Raw genomic sequence first — 20,685 nt, 5'->3', positions numbered from 1 at the left:
ATCCTGACTATGGGTGCTGTCTGTACAGAGTTTGTACATTTTCCCTGTGACCGTGTAGGTTTTCAACAGGTGCTCCGGTCTCCTCCCACACTCCAAAGACTTACTGGTTTATAGCTGTGAGGAAGAGGTGTTATGGAGGGAGGAAGGGAGGGAGGGTAGAGGAAAGGAGAGGAGAGGGAAGGAGTGGTGGAGGGGAGGAGGAGAGGGAAAAGAAGAGGGAAGGTGAAGAGGCTTGGCATGGGCTGAGCACCTGGAGTGTAGCTGGATCAGGGCTTTGGGTGTTGAGGAGTGGACATAGACACGGACTGGGCCCTTAGCGTGGCTCCAGTCCCTGGGCTGGGGTTTGAGCCGGTGCGGGGTCCGGGGGCTACTGCTCCGGGCCCGCGGGGAGGGAGAGGAGCGGGACCCGGGCAAGGACTAGGCCGCAGCCTAGGCCTCTCCCTCCACCTCCCGCGGCTCCAGACCACTCGGCCCATCGCCCCCCCACACCCTCCCCCTCCCCCCAGACAGCCCCGCCTCAACTACAACTTAATCGCTGACATGGTGGGGCAAACGGGGTCGGCAGTGGTTTATATCGAAATACTGGTGAGGTGAGGAAGGAGACTGGGGGATTGAGGGATAAGAGGGGCCATGGAAGGGGAGGGAAGGGAAAGTGGGGGGTAGTGAGGAGGGAGAGTGGGGGAGGAGGGGGGAGGTAGATGGAGAGGGAGAGGCATTCATATTGATCTTATATTTCTTATAAGTTATTGCCATTATAAACTTAAAAAATGTGAGCCAAGCCTGCGCAGATGGGGGGTATGGGTGAATGGTGGAACATTACGTTGGTGGAACGTGACCCAACGGGTCCGCACTTGGTCTAGTCTACTTTAAATATTGTCCTCTTACCTTAAACCTGTGTCCTCTGATCTTTAACATTTCCACCCTCCATCAAATTCCAAAGACACCAGATCTGTTATTTACCTTTTGCTCTCTCTGCACCATCTGGAGTTTCATTAACTCAGTCCAGTGAAGCAGTGATTTACTGACATTCCTTTCAATTTATTATACTGTGTTTGCTGCTACCATTGCAGTCCCCTCCCTTCCAGGGAATCCAAATGCTGACGGGGTGAATATTCAGCTGGGGCATCTCTGTTCAGTCTCATCCTTCAGATGTTGCCTGACTTCCTGAGTAGTTCTGTCATTTTCCATTTTAACACTGTGATAATTAATTTGTGTGCTGCATCTCACCGACAGGTTTCAGATATCAATCAGGAGAGAATTGCAGGCAAATCATGCTCAATGATACTGCACGTAGCAGTCACCTATCAGTTATTTTGTAAAAGGCTGACTTACTTAAAATAAATAGTTCAAAATCTCAATTGAAATAGAAGGCAAGTGAAATACACATCAATGTACAAATACGTGTGTCCAATAAAATGACACAATGCAATTTAACCCCACAAGTGTCATTGAAGCTTTCCCTTAAAAAATACTGCAGACGTTCACAGTTGACACCATGTGATATATGCTCCATCATTTTCAGTGACTAGATTTCTAGACCTTCTTAACGTAATGCTCCAAGAGTCTCTGAAGGACACTCCAGGCATCCTTGCTACAGAATTTAAAAACTCCCCAGTGAATAATCCAGGTGTTATGAATCAAAGTTTGCAGTAGATATCGTTTCCCGTGCCATATACGCAAAAAGCCAATTATTTTTGTGAGTCCTCGGGTCTGTGCGGAACTGGAACGGTCTCAGCAACTGTAATAATAGGAGCACTGTTACTGTTTACTGCCATTGTACTGAAAAACTGGCAAAAACATCTGGAGATGCACATGCACAGTTCAACCCCAAAAAATTGCTATCACTGACATTCTGCCCCTGCAGAGTATTAAACTCCTTGTCTTTGGCAACCATTTTGAAATCGTTTAATTATTAAGGACATCAACTTCTGACATAATATCCTCACTGTAAAAATTCTTCAAAATTATTAAGGTTTGTTGAATGAGGTGCAACTTTTAATAGTGTAATAAACTACAATTTCTGTTGAATGCCTCTCAAGTCATTGGGTCCCATTCTGACATGGTCCACTGACACAATATTCCACCACTCACCCATAGCCCCCAACTGCGCAGGCGCAGCTGATGGGTTCCAGTTGTGGTGCTCCTGATACCCCCTCACCCCCTCCGCCCCTTGCCCTTCCACCCCCCACGCAGTCACTCCATCCCCCATCCATTCTTAGCGGCTCTCCGGCAGCGCAGCCATTCCCACCCATTGAGTTCCCATAGTGACGTAGAATATGCAGGCATTACTGCACAGAACAGCTGACAGGCATAGCGAGTGGAAAAGGGATATATTAATGCTTAAAATGTGAATAACTCTTAAAATACAACAACAATTTGAACGTTAAAGATGAGATTTATTGAGTTCAGTTCTTTCTTGTTGTGGCTCTTGTTGCATTCTGCTGCTCACTGCGTCTCGATGTCTCTTTGCTGTTGATGAAAAAAAAGACACACAAATTTAATATAGAGACATTGAGTGGTCAAACTTTAACTTGAAGAAAATCTGAGAATTTACCTCAGAAGTCATCGTTCAACCAAGCATGCGTTTAATGACAACATTCTTGGTTGATGTTCCATCTTTCAGGAAAACTGACATTTTCCTTCACCTTTCCTCAGCTAAGAGCCACATATAGTTATCCATGCTGAAATACCACTTTCTCGAGGTTTATCAACACTTTCTCCATGGTTTCCCCTTGCACTTTATGGATCGTCATAGCAAAACTTGACTGAATGGGGAATTGGCTCTGCTGAAGGGGAATGTGTTTGCCTTCTGTCAAATTGCACATTATCCTAGGAATGAGAACAATGTCATCTTTGAAGGCTCCCATGTTGATACTTGCAACAATCAGATTATTGTGTAGCTCTTCCACAATCATCCTCGTTCCATTGCATAGCTTTGGGGGTTCCAAGTTTCTCATTAACATATTCGTCTGCAATTGAAACTTGGTGAAAAGTGCCCACAAGTAGGATTTCTTGATGCAGGAATTTTCAACATCAGCATAATTTCCCCTTTTCACAACAGGAAGGAGTTGTCAAAAATCACCACAATAAATGGTAAGAATACCACGAAAAGGCTTAGTGTTGGCGCATACATCTTGAAGAGTTCTGTCCACCGCAACAATAATTGTGGTATGGAAACTGATGTGCTGTTGTATGATCATTTTTTAAATAAATATTTTACTAATTGCTTGCCATCATTGTATAAGCATCAATTAAAATAAAGATTTAAATAAGGAGATAGTTCATCGGTAATTTGTATAGTTGTGGATAGATGCAGACAATATTTCATATTATCAAGAGAGTCTCCTTCCAAAACTCAGAGGTAAATGAGCAATTCAGCCACAAGATGAAAATGAATGCCATCAAGGATATTAGACAGATAGATAGATAGATAGATAGATAGATAGATAGATAGATAGATAGATAGATAGATAGATAGATAGATAGATAGATAGATAGATAGATAGACAGACAGACAGATGGACAGATGGACAGATGGGCAGACAGACAGACAATAGGTGCAGGAGTAGGCCCTTCGAGCCAGCACCGCCATTCAATGTGATCATAGCTGATCATCCACAATCAGTACCCCGATCCTGCCTTCTCCCCATATCCTCATATCCCCAGACTCCGCTATCTTTAAGGGCCCTATCAAGCTCTCCCTTGAAAGTATCCAGAGAACAGGCCTGCACCACCCTCTGAGGTAGAGAATTCCACACTCACAACTCTCTGTGTAAAAAAAGTGTTTCCTAGCAGGGATGACAGTGGAACAACAATGGCAGGTCATTCTTGGAATAACACAGAAGGTGCAGGATCAGTTCATTTCAAAGAGGAAGAAAGATTCCAAGGGGAGTAAAGGGCGACCGTGGCTGACAAGGGATATCAGGGACAGTATAAAACTAAAAGAGAAGAAGTACAACATAGCAAAGATGAGTGGGAAGCAAGAGGATTGGGTAATGTTTAAAGAGCAACAGAAGATAACTAAAAAGGCAGTCCAGGGAGAAAAGATGAGGTAGGAAGGTAAGCTAGCCAAGAATATAAAGGATGATAGTAAAAGCTTCTTTAGGTGTGTGAAGAGGAAAAAATTGTTCAAGACCAAAGTTGGACCATTGAAGACTGAAAAAGGTGAATTTATTATGGGGAACAAGGAAATGGCAGATGAGTTGAACAGGTACTTTGGATCTGTCTTCACAAAAGAGGACGCAAACAATCTTCCTGATATACTAGTGGCCAGAGGATCTGGGGTGACGGAGGAACTGAAGGAAATCCACATTAGGCAGGAAATGGTGTTGGGTAGACTGATGGGACTGAAGGCTGATAAATCCCCAGGGGCCTGATGGTCTGCATCCCAGGGTACTTAAGGAAGTAGCTCTAGAAATTGTTGACGCATTGGTGATAATTTTCCAGTGTTCGACAGATTCAGGATCAGTTCCTGTGGATTGGAGGGTAGCTAATGTTATCCCACTTTTTAAGAAAGGCAGGAGAGAGAAAACAGGGATTTATAGAACAGCTAGCCTGACATCGGTGGTGGGGAAGATGCTGGAGTCCATTATAGAAGTTGAAATAGCGGCATATTTGGATAGCAGTACCAGGATCGGTCCGTGTCAGCATGGATTTACGAAGGGGAAATCATGCTTGACTAGTCTTCTGGAATTTTTTGAGGATGTAACTAGGAAAATGAACAAGGGAGAGCCAGTGGATGTACTGTACCTGGACTTTCAGAAAACATTTGATAAGGTCCCTCATAGGAGATTAGTGGGCAAAATTAGGGCACATGGTATTGGGGGTAGAGTGCTGACATGGATAGGAAATTGGTTGGCAGACGGGAAACAAAGAGTAGGGATTAACGGGTCCCTTTCAGAATGGCAGGCAGTGACTAGTGGGGTACTGCAAGGCTCGGTGCTGAGACCGCAGCTATTTACAATATACATCAATGATTTAGATGAAGGGATTCAAAGTAACATTAGCAAATTTACAGATGACACAAGGCTGAGTGGCAGTGTGAACTGTGAGGAGGATGCTATGAGAATGCAGGGTGACTTGGACAGGTTGGGTGAGTGGGCAGATGCATGGCAGATGAAGTTTAATGTGGATAATGTGAGGTTATCCACTTTGGTAGCAAAAACAGGAAGGCAGATTACTATCTAAATGCTGTCAAGTTGGGAAAAGGAAAAGTATAACAGGATTTGGGGGTCCTTGTTCATCAGTCAATGAAAGTAAACATGCAGGTACAGCAGGCAGTGAAGAAAGCGAATGGCATGTTGGCCTTTATAACAAGAGGAGTTGAGTATAGGAGCAAAGAGGTCCTTCTGCAGTTGTATAGGGCCCTAGTGAGACCGCACCTGGAGTATTGTGTACAGTTTTGGTCCCCTAATTTGAGGAAGGACATTTTTGCTATTGAGGGATTGCAACGTAGGTTTAGAAGGTTAATTCCCGGAATGGCGGGACTGTCATATGCTGAGAGAATGGAGCGGCTGGGCTTGTACACTCTGGAGTTTAAAAGGATGAGAGGGGATCTTATTAACATCTCAGATGTTGTAGCATGGAACACCTGATCTTGGGCACAGATATGGCATCGACCGAGGAATTTGGAGTAGGGGATAGAGTCTTTGCAGGAAGCAGGGTGGGAAGAAGTGTTCGAGAGATAGACACAAAAAGCTGGAGTAACTCAATGGGACAGGCGTCATCTCCAGAGAGAAGGAATCCTGAGCACCAGGGGAAAATCAAGCACTCACAAGCAGATTGTGTAAACTCTGCACAGACCATACCAAATGTTAAGATTGAAACTAGGTCACTTGAACTGTGAAGTAGCAATACCACATCATGTAGAGTAGGTGATTCATCCCGTGCACTGCTTAATATGTAGTTAACAAATCAATGGCTTAAAAACAGATTACACGGCTGTTATTATTTCACTGGTTGATACCATACAAATATTGACTGCACAGCAGTGACAATGTTTCTAAATCACTGAATTGTCTGTGCAATCCATTAAAAAAAAGTTTTTTCCCAATTCCACTTCCCTGCAACTTACCCTGTTTTCTTCATCGGTAGGCAACATCAATGCTCACAAACAGCAAGACAGCTTCTTCTGAAAGATTAATTAATTACTGAAAGTGCCATTTAGTGTGAAGCTTAATGAATCAATTAACTTTCACATTTCCTATCATAAAATATGGTGAGCAGCAAGCACATTGAGAAATGGAACCAAAATGAAGACTGCTCCCATAAAACACTTCTGAATTCTACAGTCATTACAGTTATAACAATCCAGTGCTCAAACCAGCGGCACTTTACAACCTGAACTTTTTATTGGCTACAAATTAATACTTCAAAGCATATAACAAACTTTAATATAACAAATCTAATCATTTTTAAGTGCACTCCCTTTTTCTTCTTTTAGTAATGACTTTCTTGCAGTACTTCTGATCAAAGTTTGATTTAGGAAATAATCATAGATAAGTGCATTATAATTCTTAATCATCTTTCATATTAGTTTTGGTTCATGCTGTATCTTCTGTTTTGTCTGGATATAAGTAAAACTTCAATAGAGACAGTACAATTCTTCTAGACTCTAGAGAATGCAGAAACTTTCAAATCCACATGATGATGATTTTGTATGTTCTCCCTGTGACCACATGGTTTTCTCCGAGATCTTCAGTTTCTTTAGTTACAGTCCAAAGAGTACAGGTTTAGATTAATTGGCTTGCTATACATGTAAATTGTTCCAGGTGTTTGCAGGATAGTGTTAGAGTGCGGGGATCGCTGGGTCGGCGTGGACTCGGTGGGCCGAAGTTTGATTCATAGGAAATCTAATCATAGATTTTCTCTCAAACATAGAGCAATGACATTATAATTCTTAATCATCTTTCATATTGAATTTAGTTTTGGTTCATGCCTGTATCTTCTGGTTTGTCAGAAAGAGTTTAGTTAGATATAAGTAAAACTTCTACATAATATTGAGACAGTACAATAAAATAGGTTACAGACTTTAGACTCTAGACTCTAGAGATGCAGTGCAGAAACAGGCCCTTCGGCATATTAAATCCACATCGATCCAGGTTCGATCCCGACAATGGGTGTTGTCTGCAAGGAGTTTGTATGTTCTCCCCGTGACCACATGGGTTTTCTCCGAGATCTTCAGTTTCCTCCTACATTCCAAAGATGTACAGGTTTGTAGATTAATTGGCTTGCTATACATGTAAATTGTTCCAGGTGTTTGCAGGATAGTGTTAGAGTGCGGGGATCGCTGGTCGGCGTGGACTCGGTGGGCCGAAGGGCCTGTTTCCAAGCTAGATCTCTAAACTAAACTAAATTAAACCCTGTACACTATCACTATCCTACACATTAGAGGCAGAACCAATTAACCTACAAACCTGTATGTCTTTGGAGTGTGGGAGGATAGCGGGGCACCTGGAGAAAACCCACATGGTCACAGGGAGAACATACAAACTCCATACAGATAGCTCCCATAGTCAAGATTGAAGCTGGGTCTTAGGCCCTGTACGGCGGCAACTCAGAGCTCCCGTGGATTTTGAAGCCACAGCACCAAAGAGAAGCAGGAGAAAGCACTGATTGGCTCTAGCCCGAGTGGGAGGAGAGTTAGGTGAGTCAGAGGGGGGAAACAGTTTAAAACTGAGGAATTTGGTTTGTAAATTGGTAAATTAGGCAATTTATCAGTCAACATAAGCAGGACGGCTCTGAGGGAGCGGCCTTGTGAGAAAAGTGCGAGTCTTTGACTCGAGAGTCTTCGGCGAGGAGGCTGAGGAGAGGAGGCTACGCAAAATGCTGGAGAGGGAGAGACGAAATAAGGAGATGTCAAGCAAGCTGATTCAGTGTGATGCTTGCAGTATGTGGGAGGTCAAGGACACTGCTGGTGCCTCTGGCTGCTACAAATGTGAGAAGTGCATCCAGGTACAGCTCCTGAAGAACCGTGTTGGGGAACTGGAGAAGCAAGTGGATGACCTCAGGTTCGTCCGAGAAACTGAGTCGTTCCTCGACAAGTCCTACAGTAAGGTTGTTACACCTAAGGTATTGGAAGAGAGAAGGTGGGTGACGGTGAGAAAGGGAGGGAAACATGGAATGCAAAGGTCCCCGGGTGTTGTACCTCTTGTGAACTTTAGAGAGCTCGGAAAAATGTTGAAAAGCAGGACCTCCAGGGTTGTTATCTCCGGTTTGCTGCCAGTTCCTCGTGTTGGCAAGAGCAGGAACAGGGAAATATGGGACCTGAACGTGTGGCTGAGGAATTGGTGCACGGGGCAGGGATTTAGATTCTTAGATCACTGGGATCTGTTTTGGAGTAAGAGGGAACTGTGAAAAATGGACGGATTGCATCTTAACAGGTGGGGGACCAGCATACTGGCAGGCAGGTTTGCCACTGCTACACGGGTGGTTTTAAACTGAATAAGGGGGGTGGGGTGTCAAATGGGATAGTCGAGGAAAGAGAGTAAAGGGAAAGAGAGTAAAGGGATGGTTAATGACCCCAGAATTAACGGGAAAGAAAGCTCACAAAGGGATAGGAGAGTATGGCCAAGTGTAATAGGGATCGATGTGAAAGGTGAGATGCGTAAGAAATTAAAAGTATTGTATATGAATGCTCGAAGTATAAAACGTAAGTAGATGAGCTTGAGGCTCAGTTAGAGGTTGGTAGATATGACATTGTGGGGATTACTGAGACGTGGCTGCAGGAGGATCGGGTCTGGGAACTTAATATTCAGGGTTATACATCCTAAGGACAAGAAGGGTTCGGCCCGAAACGTTGCCTATTTCCTTTGCTCCATAGATGCTGCTGCACCCACTGAGTTTCTCCAGCTTTTTTGTGTACCTATAGAAAGGACAGGCAGGTGGGCAGAGGAGGGGGGGGGTTGCTCTGCTGGTGAGGGATGGAATTCAGTCCCTTGCGAGGGAAGATATAGGGACTGACGAGGTAGAGTCACTGTGGATTGAGTTGATGAATTGTAAAGGCAAGAAGACACTAATTGGTGTTATGTACCTCAAATACCTCAAATTGGTGTTATACCTCCAAATAGTAGCCTGGATGTAGGGTGTAAGTTGCAGCAGGAGTTAAAACTGGCATGTAACAAAGGTAATGCCACTGTGGTGATGGGGGATTTCAATATGCAGGTGGACTGGGAAAATCAGGTTGGTTCAGGATCCCAAGAAAGGGAGTTTGTAGAATGCCTCCGAGATGGATTCTTAGAGCAGCTTACAATGGAACCGACCAGAGAAAAGGCAATTCTGGATTTAGTGTTGTCCAATGAACCAGATATGATAAGAGAACTCGAGGTAAAGGAACCGCTTGGAGGTAGTGATCATAATATGATTAGTTTTAATCTGTAATTTGAGAAGGAGAAGGTTAAATCGGAAGTGTCAGTGATGCAGCTGAACAAAGGGGGTCATGAAGGCATAAGAGGGAAGCTGGCCAAGGTAGACTGGAAAGGGATCCTAGCAGGAATTACAGTGGAACAGCAATGGCAGGAATTTCTGGGCATAATCCGGAAGACGCAGGATCATTTCAATCCAAAAAGGACGAAAGATTCTAAGGGAGTAGGAGGCAACCGTGGCTGACAAGGGAAGTTAGGGATAGAATAAAACGAAAAGAAAAGATGTATAACACAGCAAAGAGTAGCCGGAAGCCAGAGGATTGGGAAACTTTCATAGGACAACAGAAGGAAACAAAACGGGCAATACGGGCTGAAAAGATGAAGTACGAATGGAAGCTGGCCAGGAATATAAAGAAGGACAGTAAAAGCTTCTTTAGATATGTTAAGGGGAAAAGCATATGTCAAATGTGGGTCCCTTGAAGGCAGACACGGGTGAAATTATTATGGGCAACAAGGAAATGGCAGAAGAGTTGAATAGGTACTTCAGATCTGTCTTCACTAAGGAAGACACAAACAATCTCCCAGATGTACTGGAGGACAGAGGATCTAAGGGGGTAGAGGAACTGAAAGGAATTTTCATTAGGCGAGAAATAGTATTGGGTGGGCTAATGGGACTGAAGGATGATAAATCCCCTGGGCTTGATGGTCTGCATCCCAGGGTCCTCAGGGAGGTGGCTCTAGAAATAGTGGACGCATTGGTGATCATTTTCCACTGTTCAATAAATTCAGGATGAGTTCCTGTGGATTGGAGGATAGCTAATGTTATCCCACTTTTCAAGAAAGGAGCGAGAGAGAGAAAAACAGGGAATTACAGACCAGTTTGCCTGACTTCGGTGGTGGGAAGGATGCTGGAGTCAATTATTAAAGAGGTAATAATGGGACATTTGGATAGCAGTAAAAGGATTAGTCCAAGTCAACATGGATTTATGAATGGGAAATCATGCTTGACTAATCTTCTGGAATTCTTTGAGGATGTGACAAGTAAAATGGATGAAAGGGAGCCAGTGGAAGTAGTGTATCAAGACTTTCAGAAAGCCTTTGATAAGCCCGCACGGGAGACTGGTGACTAAAATTAGAGCACATGGTATTGGGGGTAGGGTGTTGACATGGATAGAAAATTGGTTGGCAGACCGGAAGCAAAGAGTAGGAGTGAACGGGTCCTTTTCAGAAGGCAGTGGCGAGTGGAGTGCCGCAAGGCTCGGTGTTGGGGCCACAACTGTTTACCATATATATTAATGATTTGGAAGAGAGAATTAGGAGCACCACAAGCAAGTTTGCGGATGACACAAAGCTGGGTGGCAGTGTGAACTGTGAAAGAGGATGTTAGGAGGTTACAGGGTGACCTGGACAGGTTGAGTTAGTGGGCAGATTTGTGGCAGATGCAGTATAATATAGATAAATGTGAGGTTACCCACTTTGGCGGCAAAAACAAGGGGGCAGGTTATTATCTCAATGGGGTTAGGTTAGGTAAGGGGGAGGTGCAGCGAGACCTGGGCATCCTTGTACACCGGTCACTGAAAGTTGGCTTACAGGTACAGCAGGCAGTGAAGAAAGCTAATGGAATGTTGGCCTTCATAACAAGAGGATTTCAATATAGGAGTAAAGAGGTTCTTCTGCAGTTGTATAGGGCTCTGGTGAAACCACATCTGGAGTATTGTGTACAGTTTTGGTCTCCTAATTTGAGGAAGGACATCCTTGTGATTGAGGCAGAGCAGCGTAGGTTCACGAGATTGATCCCTGGGATGGCGGGACTGGGGAAAGATTGAAAAGACTAGGCTTGTATTCACTGGAGTTTAGAAGGATGAGGGGGTATCTTATAGAAACATATACAATTATAAAAGTACTGGACAAGCTAGATGCAGGAAAAATGTTCCCAATGTTGGGAGTCCAGAACCAGGGGCCACAGTCTTAGAATAAAGGGGGGGGTCATTTAAGACTGAGGTGAGAAAAAACTTTTTCACCCAGAGAGTTGTGAATTTATCGAATTCCCTGCCACAGAGGGCAGTGGCGGCCAAGTCACTGGATGGATTTAAGAGAGAGTTAGGGGATAGTGGAATCAAGGGATATGGGGAGAAGGCTGGCACGGGTTATTGATAGGGGGCGATCAGCCATGATCACAATGAATGGCGGTGACAGCTCGAAGGGCCGAATGGCCTCCTCCTGCACCTATTTTCTATTTCTATCGCTGTGCCACAGTACCACCCTATAAAAGAATAACTTTCAAGCTGTTTTCCAATGTTTTAATTCATGTAGCAGTTAACTGATTTCAGTAATGTTCTTCAAATAGCTTTTAAATATTTGAAGGAAATGTACACTAACTATGTAAGAACATTAAGACATTAGGATGCAATGTGCTGCCAACTAGCTGACAGCAACATAGACAATAGCCAGCTAACAACAGTGTATGCAACAGTGCTTCCTGGATAGACTCAAAATGCTGGAGTAAGTCAGCGGCCCCTCAGCTTCATACCAGCTACAGCTAGGGTAGCCTCATTCATCTGAATATGATTGCCAGTTTTAATTAAATAATTTGTTTTGAAACGCACTTAACTTTACTCCTTTCACAGTTGCTGTCGACCTGTTGAGTGTTTCCAACATTTTTTTTTTGTATTCATTTCAAATTTCCAGCATTTCGTTTTATGTGATTACTTTCTACTTAGTGACCTTTTCAGAACAAGTAATGGGGATTAATTACTAATTCTTGGCTTTTTTTTTAGAGATCACAAATTAACTCGCAGAACATTGAAATTGTACAAGATACAAGAAGGGCATTAAGACCTGAAGCTCTGAGGAAAGTAGAAACCTTCAGTCTCTTTAAATGGGATATAAGGTGAGTTTACAGGCAAAATTACAATCCTTGGATACCACAACCTGAATTTAAAAGGCAAGTGTACCTGATGTATTTATTACTGTGTAACTGAATTAAAATTCCTGGTTCCCCAGGCAAAGGTAAGGCTTTGTACTTTCCCTGATGCGTGAAATGTCGGCACTATTGGAGTGGGAGACAGTGCTGAAGGAACTCAGTGGGTCAGACAGCACCTCTGGAGAACATGGATAGGTTACGTTTTGGGACCCTTCTTCAAATGGGTGACTTGCTGTTACTCCAGCACTTTGTGTCTTTTTGTGTAAACCAGCATCTGCAGCTTCCTGTTTCAGCACTATTGGCGTGTTTGGTTCCATGTGCATTATATGTGAAAACCAATCAATTGCCTTTACTTTTGCTTTCTCAATCAACAGGTTAATCCAACCAGGAAACATCTAGTGAAGGAATTGAACCTCGCATTTCAACTACTCCCCTCATCTCATCTATCTCTAATCAGGATTCCTCACTTATCTTGGTAAACCTTCTAGCCTCCCCTTTGTCCATTGAAAATTAATTTACTTTCCTTTTTTACCCTCTCCCATGTACAAGAGAAAGATCCACATGCCACACAGCAAACAGGAACAATGGACACGGATTTCTTTCCCTAATGACCCATGTAGATGATTAGTGCTTTCACATTTTAACTTGGGTTCATCAAGTAAGTTGGAATATCTCCTTCCCATGCAATGGGCAGAGTTAAATATACTTACAAAACAATTTCAATACGAAACAGTAACTATGTTTCCCTTCCCACAGATTTGGCCTGATCTGCTTATTATCCCAGCATTTTCTGTTTTTGTTTATACCTGCAGTTTTTTTTCATTAGAAAATAGTTTGTGGTAAGTGCCATTTGATTTCACTGTTAATGACAGTATCCATCCGTTTGCTAATGATTGAGAGCAGATTAATTACCCTGTAATTAGCAGAATTGATTTCTCCTATTTTTTCACTTGTTAAATATATGCTAGTGTTGTAACATTACTAGAACTGCTTGGCTAGAGTACGATGTTTAATTGTCCATTACTATTTATAGCTAACAACATTAAAAAGACATTTGGACAGATACATGGATAAGAAAGGTTTAGAGGGATATGGGCCAAACGTGGGCAGGTGGGACTAGAGTAGATGGGACATCTTGGCCACAATGGACTAGCTGGGCTGAAGGGCTTGTTTCTGTGTTGTATGACTCTATGAATCTAATATGATAGATTGTAGGAGCTTTAATCTGATGTGAGCTTGCTAAACCCTGCCTATTGCATACTGTTTTTGTTCATGAGCATGCTTGAAGTCTTATACTGCAGTTTCACTTTGCCAGCACCTCAAGTTTACCCATACTAGTTGTTAGTCCTGGCAAATCCCCCCACGTTTATCAATGAACCAGTGTTGATCCAGCCTTGATAGTAATGGTACAAAGAAGAAAATGAATATAATGAGGTTGATGTTTGTGAGAATGTGCTTTTCTGCTTCTGCTGATGCCCATTTTTATGCAGTTGATTATGAGTCGATTTAATTCAGCATATTAGTCGTGTCACACAACACGGCAGGTTCAGCAGCAAGTTCAATCTGTGCAAGGAGCTGTCGACACTGAAAGGGAACGAGACATGTTCAAAGCTTCATAACTTGTTACACATGATCTCGTGAAGATGTCTGCATTAAACAGCCTCTTTCCTGACAAAAATACTCAGTTACTCAGTAAAAGAAGTGCTTCTGCTGCTAAAGGAAACTTAAAGTACCTTAGTGGTTGCTCAACGGTTATTTTGAAGATTGATTAAAATAAACACTTGATTTGGCTTATGCCATTTGGATAATAATAATAATAATAATAAATTTTATTTATGGGCGCCTTTCAAGAGTCTCAAGGACACCTTACCAAAAATTTAGCAGGTAGAGGAAAAACATGTAAGGGGAATGAAATAAATAGTTGAGGCATGACTAGTACACAAAGTAAATACAGAATTCAATTCAAAACACAATACGAGGCAATTAATGCACAGATTAAAAGGGAGGGGGAACGTGGGGCTAAGGATAGGCAGAGGTGAAGAGATGGGTCTTGAGGCGGGTCTGGAAGATGGTGAGGGACACGGAATTGCGGATCAGTTGGGGGAAGGAGTTCCAGAGCCTGGGAGCTGCCCTGGAGAAGGCTCTGTCCCCAAAACTGCGGAGGTTGGACTTGTGGATGGAGAGGAGACCGGCTGATGTGGATCTGAGGGACCGTGAGGGTTGGTAGGGGGAGAGGAGGTCAGGGAGATATGGGGGGGGGGGGGGGGGGGCAGATGGTGGAGGGCTTTCTAGGTGAGGATCAGGATTTTGTAGTTGATCCGTTGGGAGATGGGAAGCCAGTGAAGTTGTTTGAGGACTGGAGTGATGTGATGCCAGGATTTGGTGTGGGTGATGAGTCGGGCGGCTGCGTTCTGGACCAGTTGGAATCGGTTGATGTAGGTGGAGCTGATGACAAGGAGAAGTGAGTTGCAGTAGTCCAGTCGGGAGGAGATGAAGGCATGGGATGAGTCTTTCAGGAGCGGGAGGTGTGAGAGAGGGTCTGAGTTTGGCGGTTGCGGAGATGGAAGAAGGAGGTTTTAATGGCATGGCGGATGTGAGGCTCAAGGGAGAGGGTGGAATCAAAGATCACGCCAAGGTTGCGGGCCTTGGGAGATGGATAATAGCATCAGCTCTGAGCAGCAGGACGTCAATTGCATTTCTATTCATTGACATTTGTGAATCTCCCATCTCCTTCCTCCTATGCCACATTTTTCCATGAACAAGAACCCAAGATGATCATAGCAGCATCTCACTCTACATGGGCCCCCACGAGGCTCGCGGTATTGCTGTGTGGATCATTTCCTTGGTCAACCCTGAACAAAGCACTCAGAACCTCGAACAGCAAACCATTTCATTTTATATCAGATTAATGGTTTAGATCAGAATACCAGTTTCAGAAAAAAAATGAAACTAGATGGTGCTTATTAAGTTACACATTCTTAGCTCACAGGCAAGTGCCTATAAAATAGAAATTTAAATTTATATTTTAATGTTCCCAAGAGAATTTACATGCTAATATTCTGATCTTTTCTTAACAGCTGAAATAGACCCCATAAAGTACTGATTATGGAAAATGGAAAGATAAAGTTTGATCAAACATTTATGTTGCATATCATCCAAGTACAAAATTGTACATCTGCAAATATATTGCTTTCATTTATAGCTTAAGGGGTTAAAATTGCAGTATATCATAGTTACATTTCAAAATGGTTTTCATTTTTATTTCTAATGCACATTTAGAACATTCATTACCACCCTCAAATACTCAGCCCCAGTTCCTGCAGAGTGAGGAACACATTTCTTAGTTATGATTGATCTGAACTATGCTCGGTCGTTGGGTCAGATCATGATGGTTCTATTTTACAATTTCCCTTCATACATATCATCCCAATACGGTCTATCACGCCAGTCAAAATGAGCTCCAGTAGCTCTTACTGAAGTTAATAACTTCAAAATAATACAAATAACAATGTATTTTGCATCCTTTTACAAAAGAATGAAACAATGGTTTCCATATTGCTTCCATTGCTCCTGATGTTGGAAGACTATACTTCAGAAAAAAATTAAATTGTTCTTCGCAATATTCTTCAGTCAGTTTTGTTTTCATTGCTGCTGTCTGTTAGCAGAGATGTTTTGGGTGTTTATTCATTTTCCAGTTTCATTGTCTCCCTACTGCGAGAAAAAAAACATATTATTCAAAATGCAGTAGTTGTCCAAGGAAGATCATCCCATTCAAGTCATGAACTAGATGTTGTCGGTACAGTGGTGCAGCTAGCAGAACCGCTGCCTCACAGAACCAGAGACCTGGGTTCGATCCTGACCTCGGGTGCTGTCTGAGTGCAGCTTGCACATTTTCCCGTGACCGCGTGGGGTTCCTTCAGGTGTTCCGGTTTCCTCCCATGTCCCAAATGCATATGGGTTTGTCGGTTAATTGGCCTCTGTAAATTGCCCCTTCGTGTGTAAGGCATGGACGCAAAAGTGGAATATCATAGAACTAGTGTGAAACGGTAATCGATGGTCAGTGCAGATGACCATTTGCACAGAGGGCACCCAAGGTCAGGATCTAACCCAGATCTCTGGTGCTGTGAGGCATCAGTTCTACCTGTGTTTTCCAGATGTTCCAGAGATGTATATAGATCCAGAAAGTTAGCAACTGATGAGGACAAGTCCTCAGTAAGCAAATTGCAGTGGACCAAGCGTGAAATGGAGAAAGGCAAGAGATAGGACAAATCATTCAACAGGCATAATGGGCCTCTTTTGATATACCACTTAATTTATGACTGGCTTTGGAGGCATAATATGTTATCCAGCCAGTTAATGCTCAACTTGAAATCTAACTAATATTAAGAACATTTGAGAAATGTATTTGAGCTGTCTTTTAACATTATAAATGATTGATGAAGCATAATTCAATATTCATTCTACAGCTCTACACTTTTGCATACTTCACAAGTGTGAAATGATTTATTTTAGTTATACCATTGCTATCTATTGTAGATTTTTGCAAAAAGACAGATTTCTTTTTATTCAGCCTTATTCTCCCTGATTATTTTAGAGTGTATTTTAAAATCTGATCAACATTATTTTGAATGTTTGAACAAAGTACCTGTACAGTGGAGAGGACGTGGTTTGCTTGTTGATCCACATGTCCATGGAAAGCGATGGTCGGAGGACTGCAGCAGTCTCGGGCTTGCTTGGATAGGGCACCGCTCATAATACCTACAGCATGGACAGGTCATTCAAAATGGCGTCCAAACATGGTGCCTCTTGCATGCGGGATCTGTAGACTTTTTCTGTACAATTTGCTAATCGGGGATGTGCTTAAGTTAGGCAATAATCTACTGGACTGTTAGTAAGATAATAATTTCACTGTGCATTTGCACATGTGACAATAAAAGCACCATTGATTATTTATCTGAACCTTTACTCTCCATGTATTTGTCTCAATGTATTTTAAACATTGAATTGTATCCACGTCTATAACTTCCACTAGCTGGTCACTAGCAGCATGCCCACCACATTTGGTGTGAAAATGTTGCCCTTCAGGTCCTTTTTAAATGTGTCCTCTCTCACCTTAATTCTATGGCCTCTAATTTACAACTTCCCAACCCTGGGAAAAAGACTCTGACCATCCACCTGATCTATGCTCCTCATGATACATTTACAAGGTCACCCCTCAATCTAGACCTTTAGGGAAAAATGTACCAACCTATTCAGGCTCTCCTTATAAATAACTCAAGCTTCCAGTCCTAGTGGATCTTTTCTGCATCTTTCCAAAAGCAGGTGACAAAAAATGCACAAAATACTCCAAATGTGGTCTCACCAATGAAATGTAAGTTGTAATGTGGTCCCAACTCCTGTACCCAATGGTTTAACAATGAATGCAAACATGCCAAACACCTTCTTCACCCCACTGTTGGGGTGGAAGATTGCAACCTACACGTGGTCCACCCTGTTTCGACTCACTAACGCAATCAACCCGACGTGCACAAACAAATAGATCAAATAGAACAAGTTGACCTACAACTTTAGACTGTGCACGTCATACGCAAGAGGAAGAAGACCCCAGTCTATCTGCTTCACCACTTTCAGGGACACATAGCATAATTAGATTAAGTATTTTTAGATTTAAGCATTGAGCACCTTTCAGTTTTTAGTTTGTTTTGCTTTTTCCCTCTGCACCCAGCGCAGTCCTATGCATGATTCCCCACATCTAAAGGGGGTTTGGCAGAAAAAAGTATTTATATTCCCCTTCCCATGGTTGTTGCCAGGAATTCTGAGGAATATAAAAATGTTTTCAGGCGAAACATACCAGATTATATTCTGATCTAAACCATTTTCTATTTCTCTTCAAAATCTCTATTATCTACAGCCCCCCCGCCTCCCCAATTTCCTAATGCCTGCTAAACTTAATTTAGTTGTTCAGTAATACACAACATTATAACAATTTCAATCGGCAATTACGTCTCCAGTTTAATCTGAGCCAAAAATATAGATGTCGTTAAAAGTAGCATATGTCATGTGGTCTCACCAAGAGAAATATGCATATCAACTTTTACTTAAATTTGGCATACTTTTCTGAAGAAGGGTTCCGAGCTGGAAATGTCACCTATTCGGTTTTTTTTCTCCAGCGATGCTGCAAGACCCGCTGAATTACACCAGCATTCTGTATCTACCTTCTCTATAAACCAGCATCTGCAGTTCCTTCCAATATACTCTTTTTTTTCCCTGCCGTAATTCAGGTTTTCTCTTCAGAGCCAATTGTAAACTGAGAGAAAGCAGAGACGCAATGGAGTGCACTCTATCCCAGCATACATTGTGATGGTGAAAGTCCTCTATTGAAACCACAGGCTCTGCATGAAGATAGACGGCTTTCACCCACGCTATGGATTCCGGGAATAACCCACATTGTACGATATCTGTTCGTTTCCCCAACACCGGGAACTACCAGCCGCAACCTTTCAAACAGAATTACTAATTTCAACTGTCGTGTGGCCCAAGGTGGATAATTCATAAAGAGACATTTCCAATGCCATATATTATGTGTACAATAACAGAAAATGTAACACAATCCAATGCGTCTTAAAAAATCTGGTTAATTTCTTAACAGGTTAAAAACACCTTAAGATTTTAAAAAAATATCTGCCTTAGGTTACTGGCAACTGAAAATTACCCTTTAGTGTTGAAAACAAAAACAAAAATCAAAGGGAGTTGATGACCATGTGTGTGAGATAATGTTGCAAAGAGTACAAGTAGGGGGAGAGAAGGAATCTCCCTCTCAATGGAAAACACGGTGGGTCGAATTGCCACTTTCTAAACCTTTATAAATACAAAATAACAGATAGGCTACTTTGCAGAAGCTGGATCCCAGATTACCCTCGTCCCACCTCCTCCAATGATAGTAGTAGAATTAGGCCATTCGGCCCATCAAGTCTATTATCAAGTATATCAAGAACATCGTACACTACATATAAACCGAAAGCACTTGGGTCTGAAGCAAACTGAGAAACGTCTGGAGAAGAACAGGCGAGAATTAATACTAAAGATAGACACACAGAGCTGGAGTAACTCTGTGGGACAGGCTGATGTAAAAGTTGCTGCAGTGCTGGGCGAAGATCCTGCAGGATCTATAGGATCTGTGGTGCTCGTCCCCGCGCTCCACCCGGAACCATCCGTCCCCGCGCTGCACCCGGAACCATCCGGCCCCGCGCTGCACCCGGAACCATCCGTCCCCGCGCTGCACCCGGAACCATCCGTCCCCGCGCTGCACCCGGAACCATCCGTCCCCGCGCTCCACCCGCCATCCGTCCCCGCGCTGCACCCGGAACCATCCGTCCCCGCGCTCCACCCGGAACCATCCGTCCCCGCGCTCCACCCGGAACCATCCGGCCCCGCGCTCCACCCGGAACCATCCGTCCCCGCGCTGCACCCGGAACCATCCGTCCCCGCGCTTCACCCGGAACCATCCGGCCCCGCGCTTCACCCGGGGGACGATCAGGGCCGGGCCGCCCTCCTCAAAGATGGCGGCGCTACTGGCAGTTGGTTCGCGTGGACCCGGCGGACAGGAATCCAGCGGTAAATGGACGGGACTGGACCTTGGAGAGAGAGAGAGGGGGGAGAGAGATAGATCAGGAGAGAGAGTGGGAAGAGAAAGTGGGAAGAGAAAGTGACAAAGGGTCTGCATGAAGTTTAGGTCCAACGTGATGAGGAGAGGAGAGCAACGCAACGCCAGGGTCGGGACCGCCTGTCTCATTTGCTCTCAGTTCAATAATTCATAAATTATAGGAGCAGAATTAGGCCATTCGTCCCACCCCGTCTGCTCCGCCATTCAGTCATAGCTGAAGCTATATTTAAGAGGGAGTTAGATGTGACTAAAGGGATCAGAGGGTATGGAGAGAAGACAGGTACAGGATACTGAGTTGGATGATCAGCCATGATCATATTGAATGGCGGTGCAGGCTCGAAGGGCCGAATGGCCTACTCCTGCACCTATTTTCTATGTTTCTAAGATATACACAAAAAGCTGGAGTAACTCAGCAGAATGGGCAGCATCTCTGGAGAGAAGGAATGGGTGACGTTACAGGTCAAGACCCTTCAGTCATGGCTGATCTCTCTTTCCCTCTCAACCCCACTCCCCTGCCTTTGTCTCATAACCCCTGACACCCGTACTAATCAAGTAATTCAGTTCAATAATTCTAATTCATTCCACCGTTCATGTTAAACCCTTCTCCATGTTTCCCTCTTGATAGCAACCACCAGCTGCAGGAACTCTGGTCTTTAGAGCGTGTAATATTGCAGCACTGGTGCAGGACCTTTGGCCCACAAAGTATTTGCTGAACAGGTTAGACACAAGGAACTACA

General features: G+C 43.4%; 2 protein-coding genes across 2 annotated transcripts in view; one reads left to right on the top strand and one right to left on the bottom strand.

Annotated features, from left to right (window-relative positions):
* Positions 1 to 14,546: 14,546 nt before the first annotated feature.
* Positions 14,547 to 19,770, bottom strand: LOC129699880 (uncharacterized; the record flags this gene model as incomplete). The annotated part of the gene is made up of 3 exons (XM_055640019.1): positions 14,547 to 15,996; positions 16,931 to 17,043; positions 19,380 to 19,770. Coding segments are annotated over 3 exons (507 nt in total), but the record flags the coding sequence as incomplete, so codon positions are not given.
* The window catches only part of rrp15 (ribosomal RNA processing 15 homolog), a 39,329-nt gene continuing 38,384 nt past the window's right edge, over positions 19,741 to 20,685 (top strand). Inside the window, exon 1 of the mRNA XM_055639727.1 lies at positions 19,741 to 19,899. Within this exon, the coding sequence (XP_055495702.1) occupies positions 19,845 to 19,899 (55 nt within the window). The 5' untranslated portion in view covers positions 19,741 to 19,844. The remainder of the gene's footprint in view (positions 19,900 to 20,685) is intronic.

The sequence above is a fragment of the Leucoraja erinacea genome, chromosome 8 (assembly GCF_028641065.1).
Source record: "Leucoraja erinacea ecotype New England chromosome 8, Leri_hhj_1, whole genome shotgun sequence".
Lineage (NCBI taxonomy): Eukaryota > Metazoa > Chordata > Chondrichthyes > Rajiformes > Rajidae > Leucoraja > Leucoraja erinaceus.
The sequence above is the reverse complement of the archived record's forward strand: the minus strand, read 5'-3'. Positions and strand labels throughout refer to the sequence as shown.